This window comes from Oncorhynchus gorbuscha, linkage group LG17 (genome assembly GCF_021184085.1).
Source record: "Oncorhynchus gorbuscha isolate QuinsamMale2020 ecotype Even-year linkage group LG17, OgorEven_v1.0, whole genome shotgun sequence".
Taxonomy (NCBI): Eukaryota; Metazoa; Chordata; class Actinopteri; order Salmoniformes; family Salmonidae; genus Oncorhynchus; species Oncorhynchus gorbuscha.
Window position 1 is genome coordinate 3,823,157 of NC_060189.1, and position 20,862 is coordinate 3,844,018.

Here is a 20,862-nt window from a genome sequence, read left to right on the forward strand (position 1 = left end):
TCTTGTCTGGCTGCTCCTGGGCCCCCGAGTGCTCCTGGGCCCCCCGAGTGCTCCTGGGCCCCCCGAGTGCTCCTGGGCCCCCAGATTGCGCTCCTGGGCCCCCAGATTGCGCTCCTGGGCCCCCAGATTGCGCTCCTGGGCCCCCAGATTGTGCTCCTGGGCCTCCAGAGTGCTCCTGGGCCCCCAGAGTGCTCCTGGGCCCCCAGAGTGCTCCTGGGCCCCCAGAGTGCTCCTGGGCCCCCAGAGTGCTCCTGGGCCCCCAGAGTGCTCCTGGGCCCCCAGAGTGCTCCTGGGCCCCCAGAGTGCTCCTGGGCCCCCAGAGTGCTCCTGGGCCCCCGAGTGTACCACTGTTACCTCGGTTTCCTTTGGTCCATCTCAGACAGCAGGCCGTGACGGTAGGCCTCGTAGGACTTGACGATGCGCTCCAGTTCCTTCATGAAGAGCAGCTTCAACATGCCCTGGTACGTGTCCAGATCCACCAGCTGGAACAGCTCCCACTTCAGGATATGGTCATACCTGGAGCAGAAAGGGAAGACAGATTTTTTTTAATTTGACAACAAAACATGGCTGCATGTCTCAATGGTAAAATATAAAAACAAAAACTGGGAGACATGACAAAGCTAGTGTAGCTAACAAAATACTTTAGATCTGTAAACTATTTTAGCAGGTTCCCTTCTTCTTCATCTTGGCTGAGGTGAAACAATTCACTTATTATGCCGTTAATTAGCTAGAAAAGCAACACCGTCTCCAAAACCAGTGTCTCCAATACCGTTCATTACATCATTTTTCAACTCAATCAAACCTCTGAAGTTATGAGCCAGTATTTGTGAGAAAAGCCAGGTACGGTCGACTCACTTGAGTGGGGCGCGGGCATACACCTGTAGCCAGTCTGGGATCTCTGCAGTGTGGTACGGATTGGCTGGTACCAGAACCGGATGGTTCCGCTCGGCTGGACGAGGCCGGTATACAACGGGAGGAGGCTGGTCATATTGGAGAACGCTGGAAATGGAAAAGTACAAATAGAATTATATATTTTTAAAATGTATTCCCTTTGTTTCTAAAAAGGGACTACAAATTCACTGACTGTCAGTGTACAACCGGTGGGAAGTCATATTTTTATTTATTTTCATTTTACCTTTATTTAACCAGGCAAGTCAGTTAAGAACATATTCTTATGTTCAATGACGGCCTGGGAACAGCGGGTTAACTGCCTGTTCAGGGGCAGAACGACAGATTTGTACCATGTCAAGCTCGGGGGTTTGAACTCGCAACCTTCCGGTTACTAGTCCAACGTTCTAACCACTAGGCTAAACTGGAATAGGAGGGGTTGGAGCTAGCCGTACGGTTGGGAGCATCTCTGTCTCTACAGTTACAATGAAGAAAAATCTGGGGGGAAAAAAAAACACGACGTGCAACATTTTCAAACATTTTACTGAGTTACAGTTCATATAATAAGGAAATCAGTCAATTGAAATAAATCCACTAGACCCTAATCTAAGGATTAAACATGACTGGGAATACAGATATGCATCTGATTAAACATTTTTAAGGTAAAGTAGGGGAGTTGATCAGAAAACTAGTCAGTATCTGGTGTGACCACTATTTGCCTCATGCAGCGCGACATCTCCTTCACATAGAGTTGATCAGGCTGCTGATTGTGGTCTGTGGCATGTTGTCTCGCTCCTCTTCAATGGCTGTGCGAAGTTGCGGGAACTGGAACACGCTGTCGTACACGTTGATCCAGAGCATCCCAAACATGCTCAGTGGGTGACATGTCTGGTGAGTATACAGGTCATGGAAGAACTTGGACATTTTCAGCTTCCAGCAATTGAGAAACATGAGGTGATGGCGGCGGATGAATGGCACGACAATGGGCCTCAGGATCTCGTCATGGAATCTGTGAATTCAAATTGCCATCGATAAAATGCAATGGAGTTTGTTGTCCGTAGTTTATGCCTGCCACATACCATTGCCCCATGGTGGCTGTGGGGTTCTCTGTTCACAATGTTATCAGCAAACCGCTCACCCACACAACACCATACACTCCGTCTGCCATCTGCCCGGTGCTGTTGAAACGTGGGTTCATCCATAAAGAGGACACTTCTCCAGCTAGGCCAATGGCCATCAAATGTGAGCATTTTCTCACTGAAGTCAGTTACAATGCAGAACTACAGTCGGGTCAAGACCATGGCGAGGACGACGAGCACGCAGAGGAACTTCCGTGAGACGGTTTCTGACAGTTTGTGCAGAAATTCTTTGGTTGTGCAAAACCCAGTTTAATTAGCTGTCCGGGTGGCTGGTCTCAGACGACCCCGCAGATGAAGAAGCCGGATGTAGAGGTCCTGGGTTGGCGTGGTTACACGTGGTCTGCGGTTGTGAAGCCAGTTGGACGTACTACAAAATTCTCTAATGGGGCTTAACAGCTCTGGTGGACATTCCTGCAGTCAGCATGCCAATTGCGCTCTCCCTCAAAACTGGAGACATCTTTGGCATGGTGTTGTGTGACAAAACAGCACATTTTAGAGTGGCCTTTTGTCCCCAGCACAAGGTTCACCTGTGTAAATGATCATACTGTTTAATCAGTTTCTTGATATGCCACACCTGTCAAGTATAGATGGATTATCTTGAGAAATGCTCACTAACAGGGATGTAAACAAATTTGTTTTTTTGTGCGTATTGAACATTTCTGGAATCTTTTATTTAATCTCATGAAACCAACATGTTACGTTTATATTTTGGTTCAGCGTAGTATTGGCAGAGGCTAGGAGTCAAGTTACTATATCAGAATAAAGTTATTTGACTGAACAAAATTCTCACTTTTTAAAAAGACTGAATACCAAAATGTGTGTGAGTTTCCCTTCGGTACAGATCTAGGATAGAATTGGAGCAGGGGGCACCTAACTATTAGTGACTAACTGACCCAAGATCAGAGTTAAAGGGCAACTTCATCTTACACAGTGTGTGTGTGTGTGTGTGTGTGTGTGTGTGTGTGTGTGTGTGTGTGTGTGTGTGTGTGTGTCTACAGTTTACCTAGGAGCATCTCTGTCTCTACAGTTTACCTAGGAGCATCTCTGTCTCTACAGTTTACCTAGGAGCATCTCTGTCTCTACAGTTTACCTAGGAGCATCTCTGTCTCTACAGTTTACCTAGGAGCATCTCTGTCTCTACAGTTTACCTAGGAGCATCTCTGTCTCTACAGTTTACCTAGGAGCATCTCTGTCTCTACAGTTTACCTAGGAGCATCTCTGTCTCTACAGTTTACCTAGGAACACAGGGGTGGAGTATCTCTGTCTCTACAGTTTACCTAGGAACACAGGGGTGGAGTATCTCCGTCTCTACAGTTTACCTAGGAGCACAGGGGTGGAGTATCTGTCTCTACAGTTTACCTAGGAGCACAGGGGTGGAGTATCTCTGTCTCTACAGTTTACCTAGGAGCACAGGGGTGGAGTATCCCTGTCTCTACAGTTTACCTAGGAACACAGGGGTGGAGTATCTCTGTCTCTACAGTTTACCTAGGAGCACAGGGGTGGAGCATCTCTGTCTCTACAGTTTACCTAGGAGCACAGGGGTGGAGTATCCCTGTCTCTACAGTTTACCTAGGAGCACAGGGGTGGAGTATCTGTCTCTACAGTTTACCTAGGAGCACAGGGGTGTCTATACTGAGCCCTCTTGTTGATGTGGTCCACGTAGTAGGGTCCAAACTCAGCCGACTCCACCTTCTCCCAGCCAGGGGGCAGACCCTCTCTCTCCAGGGGGTGGGACCAGTGGGTGGTGTTGGTGTTGTGGTCGATGTAGTACTTCCTGCCTCGGATGGTCCAGTCTACCGTCCAACCACGGGGCAGGGACAGGTCCTCATAGCTCAGACTGGACAGGTTTCCCAGAGACTTGGACTGCATTCGACCGATACCTGAGGGAGGAGTTAGATACCTTAAACCTTCAGAGGCTGGCTGGTCAAACAAATGGTTAAGTCCCAAATGACACCCTATTCCCTATGTAGTGCACTACTTTTGACAAGAGCCCTATGGGGAAATAGGGTGCCACTTGGGACATACCCTTACAAACCCTAAACCTGGCATCCCGGGTGGCACAGTGGTCTAGGGCACTGCATCGCAGCACTAGCTTTGCCACCAGAGACTCCGGGTTCACGCCCAGGCTCTGTCGCAGCCGGGAGGTCCGTGGGGAAACGCACAATTGGCCTAGCATCGTCCGGGTCAGGGAGGGTTTGGCCGGTAGGCATATCCTTGTCTCATCGCACACCAGCGACTCCTGTGGCGGGCCGGGCGCAGTGCGAGCTAACCAAGGTTGCCAGGTGCACGGTGTTTCCTCCGACACATTGGTGCTGGCTTCCGAGTTGGATGAGCATTTATTTTTAAAAACTAAACCTTCAAGTACCCTGCTGCCTGGCCCCGGTACCGTCCTGTAGTAAAACCTGCTGCCGGGCCCCGGTACCGTCCTGCAGTAAAACCTGCTGCCCGGTACCGTCCTGCAGTAAAACCTGCTGCCCGGTACCGTCCTGCAGTAAAACCTGCTGCCCGGTACCGTCCTGCAGTAAAACCTGCTGCCCGGTACCGTCCTGCAGTAAAACCTGCTGCCCGGTACCGTCCTGCAGTAAAACCTGCTGCCCGGTACCGTCCTGCAGTAAAACCTGCTGCCCGGTACCGTCCTGCAGTAAAACCTGCTGCCCGGTACCGTCCTGCAGTAAAACCTGCTGCCCGGTCCTACCTGTCCTGCAGTAAAACCTGCTGCCCGGTACCGTCCTGCAGTAAAACCTGCTGCCCGGTACCGTCCTGCAGTAAAACCTGCTGCCCGGTACCGTCCTGCAGTAAAACCTGCTGCCCGGTACCGTCCTGCAGTAAAACCTGCTGCCCGGTACCGTCCTGCAGTAAAACCTGCTGCCCGGTACCGTCCTGCAGTAAAACCTGCTGCCCGGTACCGTCCTGCAGTAAAACCTGCTGCCCGGTACCGTCCTGCAGTAAAACCTGCTGCCCGGTACCGTCCTGCAGTAAAACCTGCTGCCCGGTACCGTCCTGCAGTAAAACCTGCTGCCCGGTACCGTCCTGTAGTAAAACCCTGCTTGCCCGGTACCGTCCTGCAGTAAAACCTGCTGCCCGGTACCGTCCTGCAGTAAAACCTGCTGCCCGGTACCGTCCTGCAGTAAAACCTGCTGCCCGGTACCGTCCTGTAGTAAAACCCTGCTGCCTGGTACCGTCCTGTAGTAAAACCCTGCTTGCCTGGTACCGTCCTGCAGTAAACCCTGCTGCCCGGTACCGTCCTGCAGTAAACCCTGCTGCCCGGTACCGTCCTGTAGTAAAACCTGCTGCCGGGCCCCGGTACCGTCCTGTAGTAAAACCCTGCTGCCGGGCCCCGGTACCGTCCTGTAGTAAAACCCTGCTACCGGGCCCCGGTACCATCCTGTAGTAAAACCCTGCTACCGGGCCCCGGTACCGTCCTGTAGTTAAACCCTGATCCCGGGCCCCGGTACCGTCCTGTAGTAAAACCTGCTGCCTGGCCCCGGTACCGTCCTGTAGTAAAACCTGCTGCCGGGCCCTGGTACCGTCCTGTAGTAAAACCCTGATGCCGGGCCCTGGTATGGCTATAGCCAACTCTCATTGCCTGACCCATACCTGACCCTGTGCTGCTGTCAGCCTCATCTAGGGTGTCTGCAAGTCTGTTCTCGCCTATTCTTTGCTATTATATACACTATGCATCTATGAGGAATCATGTCCTCTGGGGACAGCGTCCATTTACAGAGGGGGGAACATGTCCTCTGGGGACAGCGTCCATTTACAGAGGAGGAAACATGTCCTCTGAGGACAGCGTCCATTTACAGAGGAGGAAACATGTCCTCCGGGGACAGCGTCCATTTACAGAGGAGGAAACATGTCCTCCGGGGACAGCGTCCATTTACAGAGGAGGAAACATGTCCTCTGGGGACAGCGTCCATTTACAGAGGGGGGAACATGTCCTCTGGGGACAGCGTCCATTTACAGAGGAGGAATCATGTCCTCTGGGGACAGCGTCCATTTACAGAGGAGGAATCATGTCCTCTGGGGACAGCGTCCATTTACAGAGGAGGAATCATGTCCTCTGGGGACAGCGTCCATTTACAGAGGAATCATGTCCTCTGGGGACAGCGTCCATTTACAGAGGAATCATGTCCTCTGGGGACAGCGTCCATTTACAGAGGAGGAATCATGTCCTCTGGGGACAGCGTCCAGTGCTTCCAACCCTGCATTGCTTGCCGTTTGGGGTTTTAGGCTGGGTTTCTGTACAGCACTTTGAGATAACAGCTGATGTACAAAAGGGCTATATAAATAAATTTGATTTGATTTATAGAGGAAATATGTCCACTCCTATTTAAAAAGAGACATTCTGACACACCAACTGTACAAACACTGAAACACACAGCGTTGCTGCTGATCCCTTTTTAACAACACGGCCCTAGATACACTACTCCCCCTCTGACGCGGCCCTAGATACACTACTCCCCCTCTGACGCGGCCCTAGATACACTACTCCCCCTCTGACGCGGCCCTAGATACACTACTCCCCCTCTGACGCGGCCCTAGATACACTACTCCCCCTCTGACGCGGCCCTAGATACACTACTCCCCCTCTGACGCGGCCCTAGATACACTACTCCCCCTCTGACGCGGCCCTAGATACACTACTCCCCCTCTGACGCGGCCCTAGATACACTACTCCCTCTCTGACAGGGCCCTAGATACACTACTCCCCCTCTGACACGGCCCTAGATACACTACTCCCCCTCTGACACGGCCCTAGATACACTACTCCCTTCTGACACGGCCCTAGATATACTACTCCCTCTCTGACACGGCCCTAGATACACTACTCCCTCTCTGACACGGCCCTAGATACACTACTCCCTCTCTGACACATGGTGATTTGTGACCCACCTCTCTTGATGAATGGCAGGAAATGGGAGAGTAAATGTATTGAAATGGACAGGAAAGCGCGGGCAGAAATCTGAGCTCAAATTCAAACAGAGCATATGTCCCTTCTCCGGAAGTGTGCACGCCTTTCCACACAATAAAAACACATTGGATTGTTGGAAGCTTAGGCCAAGAGCCCACGTTGGCCCACCATAGCACTTATACATTACCAAAAGTATGTGGACACTTGGCTCGCAGTCGGCGTTCCAATTCATCCCAAAAGGTGCTCGATGGAGGTTGAGGTCAGGGCTCTGTGCAGGCCAGTCAAGTTTTTCCCACACCGATCTCGACAAACCATTTCTGTACGGACCTCGCTTCGTGCATGGGAGGTCTTGTCATGTTGAAACAGGAAAGGGCCTTTCCCAAACTGTTGCCACAAAGTTGTAAGCACAGAATAGTCTAGAATGTCATTGTATCCTGTAGTGTTAAGATTTCCCTTCTCTGGAACTAAGGGGCCTGAACCATGAAAACAGCCCCAGACAATTATTCCTCCTCCACCAAACTTTACAGTTGGCACTTTGCATTGGGGCAAGCAGCATTCTCCTGGCATCCGCCAAACCCAGATTCATCGGACTGCCAGATGGTGAAGTGTGATTCATCACTCCAGAGAACGTGTTTCCACTGCTCCAGAGTCCAATGGTGGCAAGCTTTACACCACTCCAGCCGACGCTTGGCATTGCGCGTGGTGATCTGAGGCTTGTGTGCGGCTGCTCGGCCATGGAAACCCATTTCATGAAGCTCCCAACTAACAGTTCTTGTGCAGATGTTGCTTCCAGAAGCCGTTTGAAACTCGATAGTGAGTGTTGCAACCCAGGACAGATGATTTTCACACTCTTTAGCGCTCAGCAGTCTCGTACTGTGAGCATGTGTGACCTACCACTCTGAGGCCAAGTAATTACTCCTAGATGTTTCCACTTTACAATAACAGCACTTACAGTTGACCAGGGCAGCTCTAGCAGGGCCAGGGCAGCTCTAGCAGGGCCAGGGCAGCTCTAGCAGGGCCAGGGCAGCTCTAGCAGGGCAGGGCAGCTCTAGCAGGGCCAGGGCAGCTCTAGCAGGACAGCTCTAGCAGGACCAGGGCAGCTCTAGCAGGACCAGGGCAGCTCTAGCAGGACCAGGGCAGCTCTAGCAGGACCAGGGCAGCTCTAGCAGGGCAGCTCTAGCAGGGCCAGAGCAGCTCTAGCAGCGCCAGGGAAGCTCTAGCAGCGCCAGGGCAGCTCTAGCAGGACCAGGGCAGCTCTAGCAGGACAGCTCTAGCAGGAAAGCTCTAGCAGGACAGCTCTAGCAGGACAGCTCTAGCAGGGCCAGGGCAGCTCTAGCAGGGCCAGGGCAGCTCTAGCAGGACAGCTCTAGCAGGACTAGGGCAGCTCTAGCAGGACCTCTAGCAGGGCCAGGGCAGCTCGAGCAGGGCCAGGGCAGCTCTAGCAGGGCCAGGGCAGCTCGAGCAGGGCCAGGGCAGCTCGAGCAGGGCCAGGGCAGCTCGAGCAGGGCCAGGGCAGCTCGAGCAGGGCCAGGGCAGCTCTAGCAGGGCAGCTCGAGCAGGGCCAGGGCAGCTCTAGCAGGGCAGCTCTAGCAGGGCCAGGGCAGCTCTAGCAGGGCCACGACAGCTCTAGCAGGGCCACGACAGCTCTAGCAGGGCCACGACAGCTCTTGCAGGGCCACGACAGCTCTTGCAGGGCCACGACAGCTCTAGCAGGGCCACGACAGCTCTAGCAGGGCCACAGCTCTAGCAGCTCTAGCAGGGCCACGACAGCTCTAGCAGGGCCACGACAGCTCTAGCAGGGCCACGACAGCTCTAGCAGGGCCACGACAGCTCTAGCAGGGCCACGACAGCTCTAGCAGGGCCACGACAGCTCTAGCAGGGCCACGACAGCTCTAGCAGGGCCACGACAGCTCTAGCAGGGCCACGACAGCTCTAGCAGGGCCACGACAGCTCTAGCAGGGCCACGACAGCTCTAGCAGGGCCACGACAGCTCTAGCAGGGCCACGACAGCTCTAGCAGGGCCACGGCAGCTCTAGCAGGGCCAGGGCAGCTCTAGCAGGGCCAGGGCAGCTCTAGCAGGGCCAGGGCAGCTCTAGCAGGACCAGGGCAGCTCTAGCAGGACCAGGGCAGGGCAGGGCAGCTCTAGCAGGAATGTGTCCATTTTCTCAACACTGAAAACACCACCAACATCCCTCCTGATGCACCAGTGGGAATTTGTAGCGAGACTGTTTTTGAAGATCCAAACAGTGAGGTGGATTGAACCGGCACCACCCCCTTTCCCTTAAGGCTCTATCCAAACTAAAAGCCAGGATCTGTTAGTCAAGCAGCCGGAAACACAGTAGCAACAAACACCTTTTAACTCCAGACCCGAAGAGGAGTTCAACTGGTTAAACTATAGCCAACGCATTTCATACTCATACCGAGGAGCGGCAGTCCAGGAATGAACCCGTGGATATGTAGTCTAGTCACCACATTCAATAAGCAAGGGAACCTCCCTATTGACACCATGTTTTACCTATAAAAAACCCAACTCTACCTACATGTACATATTACCTCAACTACCTCGACTAACCGGTGACCCCGCACATTGACTCTGTACCGGTACCCCCCGTATATAGCCTCCACATTGACTCTGTACCGGTACCCCCCGTATACAGCCTCCACATTGACTCTGTACCGGTACCCCCCGTATACAGCCTCCACATTGACTCTGTACCGGTACCCCCGTATACAGCCTCCACATTGACTCTGTACCGGTACCCCCGGCCTCCACATTGACCCCCCCCCGTATACAGCCTCCACATTGACTCTGTACCGGTACCCCCGTATACAGCCTCCACATTGACTCTGTACCGGTACCCCCGTATACAGCCTCCACATTGACTCTGTACAGCCTCCACATTGACTCTGTACCCCCCCGTATACAGCCTCCACATTGACTCTGTACCGGTACCCCCGTATACAGCCTCCACATTGACTCTGTACCGGTACCCCCTGTATACAGCCTCCACATTGACTCTGTACCCCCTGGACTCTGTACCCCCCCTGTATACAGCCTCCACATTGACTCTGTATACAGCCTCCACATTGACTCTGTACCCCCCCTGTATACAGCCTCCACATTGACTCTGTACCGGTACCCCCTGTATATAGCCTCCACATTGACTCTGTACCGGTACCCCCTGTATATAGCCTCCACATTGACTCTGTACCGGTACCTCCTGTATATAGCCTCCACATTGACTCTGTACCGGTACCCCTGTATATAGCCTCCACATTGACTCTGTACCGGTACCCCCTGTATATAGCCTCCACATTGACTCTGTACCGGTACCCCCTGTATATAGCCTCCACATTGACTCTGTACCGTAACACCCTGTATATAGCCTCCACATTGACTCTGTACCGGTACCCCCTGTATATAGCCTCCACATTGACTCTGTACCGGTACCCCCTGTATATAGCCTCCACATTGACTCTGTACCGGTACCCCCTGTATATAGCCTCCACATTGACTCTGTACCGGTACCCCCTGTATATAGCCTCCACATTGACTCTGTACCGGTACCCCCTGGTATAAAGTCTCGCTCTTATTATTTTACTGCTGCTCTTTAATATATCACTAGCCACTTTAAACAATGCTACCTTATATAATGTTACTTACCCTACATTATTCATCTCATATGCATATGTATATACTGTACTCTACATCATCGACTGCATCCTTATGTAATACATGTATCACTAGCCACTTTAACTATGCCACTTTGTTTACTTTGTCTACACACTCATCTCATATGTATATACTGTACTCGATACCATCTACTGTATGCTGCTCTGTACCATCACTCATTCATATATCCTTATGTACATGTTCCTTATCCCCTTACACTGTGTATAAGACAGTAGTTTTGGAATTGTTAGTTAGATTACTTGTTGGTTATCACTGCATTGTCGGAACTAGAAGCACAAGCATTTCGCTACACTCGCATTAACATCTGCTAACCATGTGTATGTGACAAATAAAATTTGATTTGATTTGAACTTGTTACTTCTAATTTTCTATTCGTACTGCATTGTTGTTTAGGGGCTCATAAGCATTTCACATTCGGTGCATGTGACTAACAACATTTGATAGGCCACTACTTTTGACCGAGGCTCATAGTGAACAAGTGTAGAGCTCTACTAGCACCACCTTCATGGCATTAACAACTCACATTCTAAAGACAATTCCAAGCCTTTTGTCATCATTTTGTTTTTGTTAAACTAAACTTCCATGCCATCTAATTAACGAGTCCTTATAAGACACATCGTCAGTATTAAAGTTGGTTCCACTGATTTGACTATTATGACTACGGATATTGACATGAGTAAGACTGGTTTATGTTTTACCTGCTGCCTGTCTGTTGGGGGCCGGGGGAGTGTGTTGTCGTGGTGGTAGGCTTTGATGTTCACTCTGTTCATAGTATCTATAGTCCTCATGAAAGTGGTCAGGAGCCCTGGGGTGCTGATGTGGCTGAGGCAGTCTCTGCTGCTGCTGGCTGTCCGAGTAAGGCTCCGGAGTCAGGGGGTGGTAGTAGAGCCCAGCATCCTCATTGTCAGCCATGGCGCTCACGTCTGTAAGGAAGGACTGTGAGGAGCCTCCGTACTCGTGGGTTATATCCCCCAGGCTTCCAGGTAGGTACGGAGGGGCTGACATCCGGTGGCGTTCCCGCAGAGCCGCCTCGTGGGGTGACCTCAGCACAGGGAGAGAGCGTAACACAGGCCCCACGGGATAGGCTGAGCCAGGCTCCGGCAGAGGGACCTTGGGGCGTCTGGGGATAGTGGGTCCATGTCGGATGAACGAGGGCATGAGATCTGAAACAGGACCAACAGGTGTAGGTCAAGACAAAAGGATGCTACTAACTATCGTCCAAAAGATGACTTGACTATTCTACAATATATTGTAATTCCTTCGCCACCATGGCCTATTTATTACCTTACCTCCCTTATCTTACCCCATTTGCACACACTGCATGTCGATTTTCCTCTACTGTATTATTGACTGCATGTTTGTTTGTTCCATGTGTAACTCTGTGTTGTGTCGAACTGCTTCCCTTTATCTTGGCCAAGTTCTCAACAGTAAATGAGAACTTGTTCTCAACAGTAAATGAGAACTTGTGTCCCACTGCTTTGCTTTATCTTAGCCAGGTCGCAGTTGTGAACAAGTTCTCATTTACAACTAGCCTACCTGGTTAAATAAAGGTGTTCTCAACTAGCCTACCTGGTTAAATAAAGGTGTTCTCAACTAGCCTACCTGGTTAATTAAAGGTGTTCTCAACTAGCCTACCTGGTTAAATAAAGGTGTTCTCAACTAGCCTACCTGGTTAATTAAAGGTGATCTCAACTAGCCTACCTGGTTAAATAAAGGTGTTCTCAACTAGCCTACCTGGTTAAATAAAGGTGTTCTCAACTAGCCTACCTGGTTAAATAAAGGTGTTCTCAACTGGCCTACCTGGTTAAATAAAGGTGTTCTCAACTGGCCTACCTGGTTAAATAAAGGTTAAATAAAGATAAATAACTGACCAATACACCAAATCTGATTATTGATTTTAAAAATACATCTATTCTACAGGTAACTTAGCATGTAGCACAACAAAACATATTTTGACGTTTAGACGGCTAGCTAACTACCCGTTGTCCATGAGTATGCTATGAACATTTAGCACATAGAGAAACAACAAGGTTAGTCAACAGTCCAGCAACATCTTTACATTGGTGGGTAACGAAAGTAAATTGAAGCCTGTCACATAACAAAGTCAGGGGGGGGGGGGAATCCACAATGGATGGATGAATCTAGAGCTACAGGGGGAGAATCCACAATGGATGGAAGGATGAATGTAGAGCTACAGGGGGGATCCACAATGGATGGATGAATGTAGAGCTACAGGGGGAGAATGCACAGCTACAGGGGGGAGAATGCACAATGGATGGATGAATGTAGAGCTACAGGGGGGACAATGCACAATGGATGGCTGAATGTAGATCTACAGGGGGAATCCACAATGGATGGATGAATGTAGATCTACAGGGGGAATCCACAATGGATGGATGAATGTAGATCTACAGGGGGAATCCACAATGGATGGATGAATATAGATCTACAGGGGAGAATCCACAATGGATGGATGAATGTAGAGCTACAGGGGGATCCACAATGGATGGATGGATGAATGTAGAGCTACAGGGGGAGAATGCACAATGGATGGATGAATGTAGAGCTACAGGGGGAGAATGCACAATGGATGGATGAATGTAGAGCTACAGGGGGAGAATCCACAATGGATGGATGGATGTAGAGCTACAGGGGGAGAATCCACAATGGATGGATGAATGTAGAGCTACAGGGGGACTCCACAATGGATGGATGGATGAATGTAGAGCTACAGGGGGGGAATCCACAATGGATGGAAGGATGAATGTAGAGCTACAGGGGGAGAATGCACAGCTACAGGGGGGAGAATGCACAATGGATGGATGAATGTAGAGCTACAGGGGGGACAATGCACAATGGATGGATGAATGTAGAGCTACAGGGGGGACAATGCACAATGGATGGATGAATGTAGATCTACAGGGGGAATCCACAATGGATGGATGAATGTAGATCTACAGGGGGAATCCACAATGGATGGATGAATGTAGAGCTACAGGGGGAGAATCCACAATGGATGGATGAATGTAGAGCTACAGGGGGAGAATCCACAATGGATGGATGAATGTAGAGCTACAGGGGGGATAATCCACAATGGATGGATAAATGTAGAGCTACAGGGGGACTCCAATGGATGGATGAATGTAGAGCTACAGGGGGGACTCCACAATGGATGGATGGATGGATGAATGTAGAGCTACAGGGGGAGAATCCACAATGGATGGATGGATGTTGAGCTACAGGGGGGAATCCACAATGGATGGATGGATGTTGAGCTACAGGGGGAGATCCACAATGGATGGATGGATGGATGGATGTTGAGCTACAGGGAGAGAATCCACAATGGATGGATGATGTAGAGCTACAGGGGGGACTCCACAGTGGATGGATGAATGTAGAGCTACAGGGGGAGAATCCACAATAGATGGAAGGATGAATTTAGAGCTACAGGGGAGAATCCACAATGGATGGATGGATGGATGTTGAGCTACAGGGAGAGAATCCACAATGGATGGATAAATGTAGAGCTACAGGGGGATCCACAATGGATGGATGAATGAACGCTAGAGCTACAATAGATGGGGATGAATGCACAGCTACAGGGGGAGAATGCACAATGGATGGATGGATGAATGTAGAGCTACAGGGGGACAATGCACAATGGATGGATAAATGTAGAGCTACAGGGGGATCCACAATGGATGGATGAATGAGATCTGCACAGGGGGAGAATGCACAATGGATGGATGAATGTAGAGCTACAGGGGGACAATGCACAATGGATGGATGGATGAATGTAGAGCTACAGGGGGAATCCACAATGGATGGATGAATGTAGAGCTACAGGGGGAGAATCCACAATGGATGGATGAATGTAGAGCTACAGGGGGAGATCCACAATGGATGGATGAATGTAGAGCTACAGGGGGAGAATCCACAATGGATGGATGAATGTAGAGCTACAGGGGGAATCCACAATGGATGGATGGATGAATGTAGAGCTACAGGGGGAGAATCAACAATGGATGGATGGATGTTGAGCTACAGGGGGAGATCCACAATGGATGGATGGATGTTGAGCTACAGGGGGAGATCCACAATGGATGGATGGATGAATGTAGAGCTACAGGGAGAGAATCAACAATGGATGGATGGATGTTGAGCTACAGGGGGACATCCACAATGGATGGATGGATGTTGAGCTACAGGGGGACATCCACAATGGATGGATGGATGGATGTTGAGCTACAGGGAGAGAATCCACAATGGATGGATGATGTAGATCTACAGGGGGGACTCCACAGTGGATGGATGATGTAGAGCTACAGGGGGGACTCCACAATGGATGGATGGATGAATGTAGAGCTACAGGGGGAGAATCCACAATGGATGGAAGGATGAATGTAGAGCTACAGGGGGAGAATCCACAATGGATGGATGAATGTAGAGCTACAGGGGGGATCCACAATGGATGGATAGATGAACGTAGAGCTACAGGGCTTTGAGAAGGCTCAATAGACAGATGTAACAGTCTGGACCAGTGCTAGGTCATATGACCTAAAACGTGTGAATAGTATCAACGGTTTTTATGAAGAGACATTGCTAGCAGCAGCCGGCTACTCAACCCTGCACCTTAGAGGCTGCTGCCCTATACTATCTACATAGACATGTAATCACTGGTCACTTTAATAATGTTTACATACTGCTTTACCCATTTCATATGTATAACGTTAGTGTATTTTAGTCTATGCCATTCACGACATCGCTCATCCTAATATTTATATATATATTTATATATTTAATACTTCTGCACTGCTGAGAATAGGAACACAGTCATTTCGCTGGTGGGTATAATGTGTGTTACTTTCCAATAGGAATCAGTTCAAAAAAAAAACTTTGGTCAAAAACAAGGTTTCCAACAAATAACGCATATAGAAAATTGTATAGCGGCAGAATAAGATACCGGGTAATGAACTACGTTTCTCACTCGCCATGTTTACTCCGGCAGCCTATGGACAAACATTAAGAATTAACTACGTGATGAGTTGATGTCTATTCGGTCGTTATTTAGCTCATGTTAGGTGAATTAAATCATGACAATTTTCTATGCGTTTGTTTGTTGGCAACCTTGTACTTTTACGAACGTGTTTTGGAACAGATTCCTGTTGAAATGTTCCACAAATTATACCCACCCGCAATAACATCTGCTAAATATGTGTATGTGACCAATACAATTTCAATTTGGCTAGATAACCAACTATCTAGAGAATTTATCTCCTTAACCAACGTACTTTTCAGGAGTGGTGATGTCTCCTTCTTCACAGATCTTCCATGTGCCTCGGCTGGTGTCGAGGCTTCGTTTTTACTTTTCTTTCTTGGAAGCATAACTCAAACAAAAAAAAAGAGAGAGACATCAATGCAATGTGAGAAACTCGTACAAAGTTCCCCCAAAACTACCAGAGTCCCTTCCAATCTGCAGCGTGTACATTTTAGCTGGTTAGGGACTTGATTTGTTCAGTTTCACACTTGTTAATTTTCCTGGTAATTTAGACAAAAAGCCCGAAACAGAACGATTGCTTTTATCAAGTAACGTTAGCCAGTTACACTGAAAGTAAACTGTTTTCGCCCAGTTAAAAAATAAATCACAAATTGTCTCCAAGGCACTTGAAGTCAGCTGTTTTTCCTATTCAGTGTGTTTATTCAGCACCCAGCCCATGTCATCACATCACAAAAACTGCTCAACGCCTCTCCGAGTCATTCTAAACCAGCCCGCCGAGGGTTGTGGGATGGGAATGGTGAAGGGTAGAGTTTCACATTTTGAACAAACATTTGTATAAACATATAAAACTACTTACTAACTTCGTCCCCTTCTTCTGTGATTTGAAGCATTTCCAAATTAACCAGTGGTCCAAAGCAAGCCCAACAACCCCTTCTCAAAGTTAGTTTTAAAAGATATTTCCCCTTCTGAGAACAAACCTAAAAATATCTAACCATATGGGACTGGGCTGTCATTCAAAGCAGGGACAAACAGTCACAAGGTCACGACCCATTGGATTAGCATGGGAAGATTGATGTGTTGTTTTATTTCTGCTTCCTATCATTGCTGAGGGATGTGTCAACTGATACCCTCCTTATTTATACTACACAACATTTGACCAGGACTTATAGGGTGCCATTTTGGACAAACTCTGAGATGCAGTGAACATAAAAAAGTGCACAATGAATCCATACAGCTTTGATTCTTAGTGTGTAACCTGAGTGAGAAGTGTGCTCTTGGTAACTAAAGGTTATAATATAAACGCAGTGTGATTCCGAAATGGCACCCTATTCCCTATATATAGTGCTCTACTGGCACCCTATTCCCTATATAGTGCTCTACTGGAACCCTATTCCCTATGTAGTGCTCTACTGGCACCCTATTCCCTATATAGTGCTCTACTGGCACCCTATTCCCTATTGTGACGACCCTCCCACTCTGTCTGCCGTATTCTTTCGCTTTGCTCTTGTTTTCCTTATTAGGATGTCGGTGGGCGGAGCGTCGGTGGGCGGAGCTGTGAGGGTCGTCAGCGACATGGGACACACCTGGGCCCGGGTGTGTCCCAGTGTAACGGATGTGAAACGGCTAGCTTAGTTAGCGGCGGAAAAAGGAGGAAGGTCAAAAGGGGGGTGAGTGTAACGGATGTGAAACGGCTAGCTTAGTTAGCGGCGGAAAAAGGAGGAAGGTCAAAAGGGGGGTGAGTGTAACGGATGTGAAACGGCTAGCTTAGTTAGCGGTGTGCGCTAAATAGCGTTTCAATCGGTTACGTCACTTGCTCTGAGACCTTGAAGTAGTGTTTCCCCTTGCTCTGCAAGGGCCGCGGCTTTTGTGGAGCGATGGGTAACGATGCTTCGAGGGTGACTGTTGTTGATGTGTGCAGAAGGTCCCTGGTTCGCGCCCGGGTATGGGCGAGGGGACGGTTTAAAATTATACTGTTATACCAGGATAAATACACCACTTCTCCATTCATTGAGGAGACTCTCTCCATGCAGACACACTGATAGATTTTGGTTGTGGCATTTTTTTTTGTTTTTTTTGTGGCCGTTTGTTTGCGTTGGCACCTTTCAACACCCCTCATTATCACATTTATGCATGCAACCACTCACTTACACTACTGATTACTGACTACACACACCATTGTTAATTGCATTTAGTTTACTTCAGTTAATAAATATATTTTGTTTTTCCTGATCTCCACGTTGTCTCCCTTTTTGTTACAAACTTCGAGCTGGTTTGTGATACTGTATAGTGCTCTACTGGCACCCTATTCCCTATATAGTGCTCTACTGGAACCCTATTCCCTATGTAGTGCTCTACTGGCACCCTATTCCCTATATAGTGCTCTACTGGCACCCTATTCCCTATTGTGACGACCCTCCCACTCTGTCTGCCGTATTCTTTCGCTTTGCTCTTGTTTTCCTTATTAGGATGTCGGTGGGCGGAGCGTCGGTGGGCGGAGCTGTGAGGGTCGTCAGCGACATGGGACACACCTGGGCCCGGGTGTGTCCCAGTGTAACGGATGTGAAACGGCTAGCTTAGTTAGCGGCGGAAAAAGGAGGAAGGTCAAAAGGGGGGTGAGTGTAACGGATGTGAAACGGCTAGCTTAGTTAGCGGCGGAAAAAGGAGGAAGGTCAAAAGGGGGGTGAGTGTAACGGATGTGAAACGGCTAGCTTAGTTAGCGGTGTGCGCTAAATAGCGTTTCAATCGGTTACGTCACTTGCTCTGAGACCTTGAAGTAGTGTTTCCCCTTGCTCTGCAAGGGCCGCGGCTTTTGTGGAGCGATGGGTAACGATGCTTCGAGGGTGACTGTTGTTGATGTGTGCAGAAGGTCCCTGGTTCGCGCCCGGGTATGGGCGAGGGGACGGTTTAAAATTATACTGTTACACCAGGATAAATACACCACTTCTCCATTCATTGAGGAGACTCTCTCCATGCAGACACACTGATAGATTTTGGTTGTGGCATTTTTTTTTGTTTTTTTTGTGGCCGTTTGTTTGCGTTGGCACCTTTCAACACCCCTCATTATCACATTTATGCATGCAACCACTCACTTACACTACTGATTACTGACTACACACACCATTGTTAATTGCATTTAGTTTACTTCAGTTAATAAATATATTTTGTTTTTCCTGATCTCCACGTTGTCTCCCTTTTTGTTACAAACTTCGAGCTGGTTTGTGATACTGTATAGTGCTCTACTGGCACCCTATTCCCTATATAGTGCACTACTGGCACCCTATTCCCTATATAGTGCAGTACTGGCACCCTATTTTCTATATAGTGCTCTACTGGCACCCTATTCCCTATATAGCGCACTACTTTCGACATCCAGTTAAGAGCGTCCGGCTTGTAACCGAAAGGTTGCTGGTTTGAATCCCTGAGCCGACTAGGTGAAACATCTGCCGATGTGCTCTTGAGCAAGGTGTAACCGATGTGAAATGGCTAGCTAGTTAGCCATTTCACATTGAAAAAGCCATTGAAAAAAATAACTGCTGCCCATGAAAAAAAGACGACCAAAGGAGGAATTGGCTTTGGGGGTGACCAGTGCGATATACCTGCTGGAGCGCTTGCTACGAGTGGATGCTTCTATGGTGACCAGTGAGCTGAGATAAGGCGGAGCTTTACCTAGCAGAGACTTGTAGATAACCTGTAGCCAGTGGGTTTGGCGACGAGTATGAAGCGAGGACCAACCAACGAGAGCGTACAGGTCACAATGGTGGGTAGTATATGGGGCTTTGGTGACAAAATGGATGGCACTGTGATAGACTGCATCCAGTTTGTTGAGTAGAGTGTTGGAGGCTATTTTATAGATGACATCACCGAAGTCGAGGATCGGTAGGATGGTCAGTTTTACGAGGGTATGTTTGGCAGCATGAGTGAAGGATGCTTTGTTGCGATATAGGAAGCCGATTCTAGATTTAATTTTGGATTGCAGATGCTTAATGTTTAGTCAAGAAGGAGAGTTTACAGTCTAATCAGACGCCCAGGTATTTGTAATTGTCCACGTATTCTAAGTCAGAGCCGTCCAGAGTAGTGATGCTGGACGGGCAAGCAGGTGCGGGCAGCGATCGATTGAAAAGCATGCATTTAGTTTTACTTGCGTTTAAGAGCAGTTGGAGGCCACGGAAAGAGAGTTGTATGGCATTGAAGCTCGTCTGGAGGGTTGTTAACGCAGTGTCCAAAGAAGGGCCAGAAGTATATAGAATAGTGTCGTCTGTGTAGAGGTGGATCAGAGACTCACCAGCAGCAAGAGCGACATCATTGGTGTATACAGAGAAGAGAGTCGGTCCAAGAATTGAACCCTGTGGCACCCCCATAGAGACTGCCAGAGACCCGGTCAACAGGCCCTCCGATTTGACACACTAAACTCTATCAGAGAAATAGTTGGTGAAATAGGCGAGGCAATCATTTGAGAAACCAAGTCTGTTGAGTCTGCCGATGAGGATGTGGTGATTGACAGAGTCGAAAGCCTTGGCCAGGTCACGGAATACGGCTGCACACTATTGTTTCTTACCGATGGGGGTTAAGATATCGTTTAGGACCTTGAGCGTGGCTGAGGTTCACCCATGACCAGCTCTGACACCAGATTGCATAGCGGAGAAGTTACGGTAGGATTCGAAATGGTCGGTGATCTGTTTGTTAACTTGGCTTTCGAAGACCTTAGAAAGGCAGGGTAGGATAGATATAGGTCTGTAGCAGTTTTGAGTTTGTGTTGCAGGAAGCAAATTTCTGCTTGAAAAAGCTAGCCTTGGCTTTTCTAACTGCCTGTGTATATTGGTTTCTAACTTCCCTGAAAAGTTGCATATGACGGGGGCTGTTCGATGCTAATGCAGAACGCCACAGGATGTTTTTGTGTTGGTTAAGGGCCTTCAGGTCTGGAGAGAACCAAGGGCTATATCTGTTCCTGGTTCTACATTTCTTGAATAGGGCATGCTTATTTAAGATGGTGAGGAAGGCATTTAAAAAAACATAACCAGGCATCCTCTACTGACGGGATGAGGTCAATATCCTTCCAGGATACCCGGGCCAGGTCGATTAGAAATGCCTGCTCGCTGAAGTGTTTCAGGGAGCATTTGATAGTGATGAGTGGAGGTCGTTTGACCGCTGACCCATTACGGATGCAGGCAATGAGGCAGTGATCGCTGAGATCTTGGTTGAAAACAGCAGAGGTGTATTTAGAGGGCAGGTT

General features: G+C 49.0%; 2 protein-coding genes across 3 annotated transcripts in view; both read right to left on the bottom strand.

Annotated features, from left to right (window-relative positions):
• LOC124001333 (deubiquitinase DESI2-like) overlaps positions 1–20,862 on the bottom strand; it is a 1,147,470-nt gene that overhangs the window by 524,382 nt on the left and 602,226 nt on the right. The gene's annotated exons all lie outside the window — the stretch shown is intronic.
• sav1 (salvador family WW domain containing protein 1) lies at positions 18–17,040 on the bottom strand. Of its 2 annotated transcripts, none has more exons than XM_046308039.1 (6): positions 16,493–17,040; positions 15,925–16,020; positions 11,332–11,796; positions 3,637–3,907; positions 856–999; positions 18–516 (listed from the first exon to the last, which is right to left on the bottom strand). In XM_046308039.1, the coding sequence occupies exons 2-6, from the start codon at positions 16,016–16,018 to the stop codon at positions 351–353; spliced, it is 1,140 nt and encodes a 379-aa protein (XP_046163995.1). In that variant the 5' UTR covers positions 16,019–16,020; positions 16,493–17,040; the 3' UTR covers positions 18–350. The 2 variants fall into 2 exon arrangements, with proteins under 2 accessions (XP_046163995.1, XP_046163994.1); XM_046308038.1 differs by having other exon boundaries at positions 16,489–17,039.

Coding starts and splice junctions, on each gene's coding strand:
- sav1 (XM_046308038.1), bottom strand. CDS start 16,522: ATGCTTCAAATCACAGAAGAAGGGGACGAAGTTA. Junction 11,797..15,924: donor GACATCACCACTCCTGAAAA/GTACGTTGGTTA, acceptor GTCCTGTTTCAG/ATCTCATGCCCTCGTTCATC. Junction 1,000..3,636: donor AGACACCCCTGTGCTCCTAG/GTAAACTGTAGA, acceptor TTCCATTTCCAG/CGTTCTCCAATATGACCAGC.